Source organism: Belonocnema kinseyi, chromosome 7, assembly GCF_010883055.1.
Source record: "Belonocnema kinseyi isolate 2016_QV_RU_SX_M_011 chromosome 7, B_treatae_v1, whole genome shotgun sequence".
Taxonomy (NCBI): Eukaryota; Metazoa; Arthropoda; class Insecta; order Hymenoptera; family Cynipidae; genus Belonocnema; species Belonocnema kinseyi.
Window position 1 is genome coordinate 8,298,843 of NC_046663.1, and position 1,919 is coordinate 8,300,761.

The following is a 1,919-nucleotide window of genomic DNA, read 5'->3' on the forward strand; positions in this document are numbered from 1 at the left end:
ATAAAAAACATTTCAATGTTGAAATGTTGTCACAGGCTTATACTGCCCAACATGTCGAAGGCATTTTTGGTTAGAGTTGGATGTTTTATTTGGTCATTTTTGCACGGGGCTGTCCCGGTATATATCATCAGTTACGGACGCATTTTTATAATGCAATCAAGTGATCTGATGAGAGCAGCCTGCCCAGACATAATGGACAAAGCCTGGTTTTTACCCCATCATTGACGGACTGGGTTGCAGTCAAGTACACGATGGGGGGACCCCATCTACAGCTTAAGGTGGGTTCCGAACCACCAGAACTTCAGTAAAGGTACATTGAAAATTTTCCAGAGTTACCGGCTCAGGGATCAAACCCCGGACCTCTGAGGTGAAGTCCAAGTGTCTAACCAACTGAGCCACCGAGGCTCTGGACATATTGGAAATAATAATAATAATAATTATTATTATTATTATTATTTGTATATTACTATTTGGCAACAAAATGTTAATTTGTTACTTTTTATTTCTAATTATTAATAATGATATTAGTGAGGTTTGTCTAAAAAAAAGTTTTGTTTTTTGTTGATTTTGTTGCAGGGTTCGTTAGTTATCTGGGATGTGAGGACTGGTGAACCTGTTCGAGAAGTGAGATTGGGACACAAGGATAATAGTGTCTTCATAAAGCAAATGGTGCCTCTTCGAGACAGTGTGATATGTGACTTTGGAAAACAATTAAGAATAGTCAGGTTTCCCCTTGTCACTGACAAGTTGGACTAATTTTATGTTTAGACTTGTGCGAAATCGACAAGACTTTCTTTCCCAAAGTTGTTGAGGAAAAAATGTGAAACTCGAAAATTTCGTGGATCGAAATCGAGGCTCTCAGGTTAGTCTCGTATTAAGTTTTTATTTTTTGACTTGAAGAGTCAGTACTGTTAAACGAAATAATGTTATTTCATTTCTCAAAGTCAGATAAAATATGTAAAGAAAAAAGAAAGAAGAAGAACTTAAGAGAGGAAAGGATTGTGATCTAAAATTTCTAATTTTCTCTGCGAAAATTGACTTTGCGTATTAAAATAAGATCTATTTTATACTGTATTTATTGATTTTGCCAAACTTGCGGAATTATTAAAAAATCCGCGCAAAATAAGGCAATTCCAATTAACTATTTTCTTTAGTAAAATCTGGATCATTTCCAAATTTGAAACACGTAAATGCGTCAAGATTATTTTATTATATACCTCCTATATAAATCTATTTCAGGTGAACACGAAACTTAAAGTGCCATTGATTCATTAAATAGTTTCCTTAAGTTTACATTTAATTTATATTTATATAACACAAATAAAGTTTGCATTTTGTGACAAACTTTAAGACTTATCGTTTATCAGAGTTTTTTTGCTAGGTTTTATAATTTTGGTAGTAGGAATAAATTTGCAAAAATGTCTGGCTTTAAAACATGAATGAAAGCATATTTTGTCTAGAATTAAGTTTGAATTCTCATTGTAGGCGGTTAGTTAATATTTTAATTAATTTCCGCATCAAAGGTTTTTAATGTAAATTTAATATCTATATTGTTGTATGATTAAATAATGTTTTTTGTGTTGTGGTTATTATTGAACAGCCTTAATTGAAAATTTTGTTCAAAAAGGGGTGTTTATTTATACAAATAAAGAAACCTTAATTGGGATAGTTAAATTATAAGTTTAAAAATTAATTTTCAAGCAAAAAAAAAAAAACAATTTTCGAAATAAAAATGGTAGTAATATAAAAATAATAGAATAGAATAGAATAGAATTTATTTCCCACATGTACACCTTTTCTTAGGTATTTACATTAGTCATTACATCCCAAATTCGCTCCCTTTATATTGAATTACAGTTTTGTAGCCTTAACAATAATAGCTTTAACATTAATAATAGCTTTAACATTTTTAACAAATT

The 1,919-nt window shown here is 30.8% G+C and overlaps 1 protein-coding gene across 3 annotated transcripts in view; it reads left to right on the forward strand.

Annotated features, from left to right (window-relative positions):
- The window catches only part of LOC117176165 (sterol regulatory element-binding protein cleavage-activating protein), a 75,130-nt gene extending 73,939 nt beyond the window's left edge, over window positions 1–1,191 (forward strand). For all 3 annotated transcript variants that reach the window (XM_033366256.1, XM_033366257.1, XM_033366255.1), the window contains exon 13: window positions 577–1,191. In XM_033366256.1, the coding sequence (XP_033222147.1) occupies window positions 577–756 (180 nt within the window). In that variant the 3' untranslated portion in view covers window positions 757–1,191. The remainder of the gene's footprint in view (window positions 1–576) is intronic.
- Window positions 1,192–1,919: the final 728 nt, after the last annotated feature.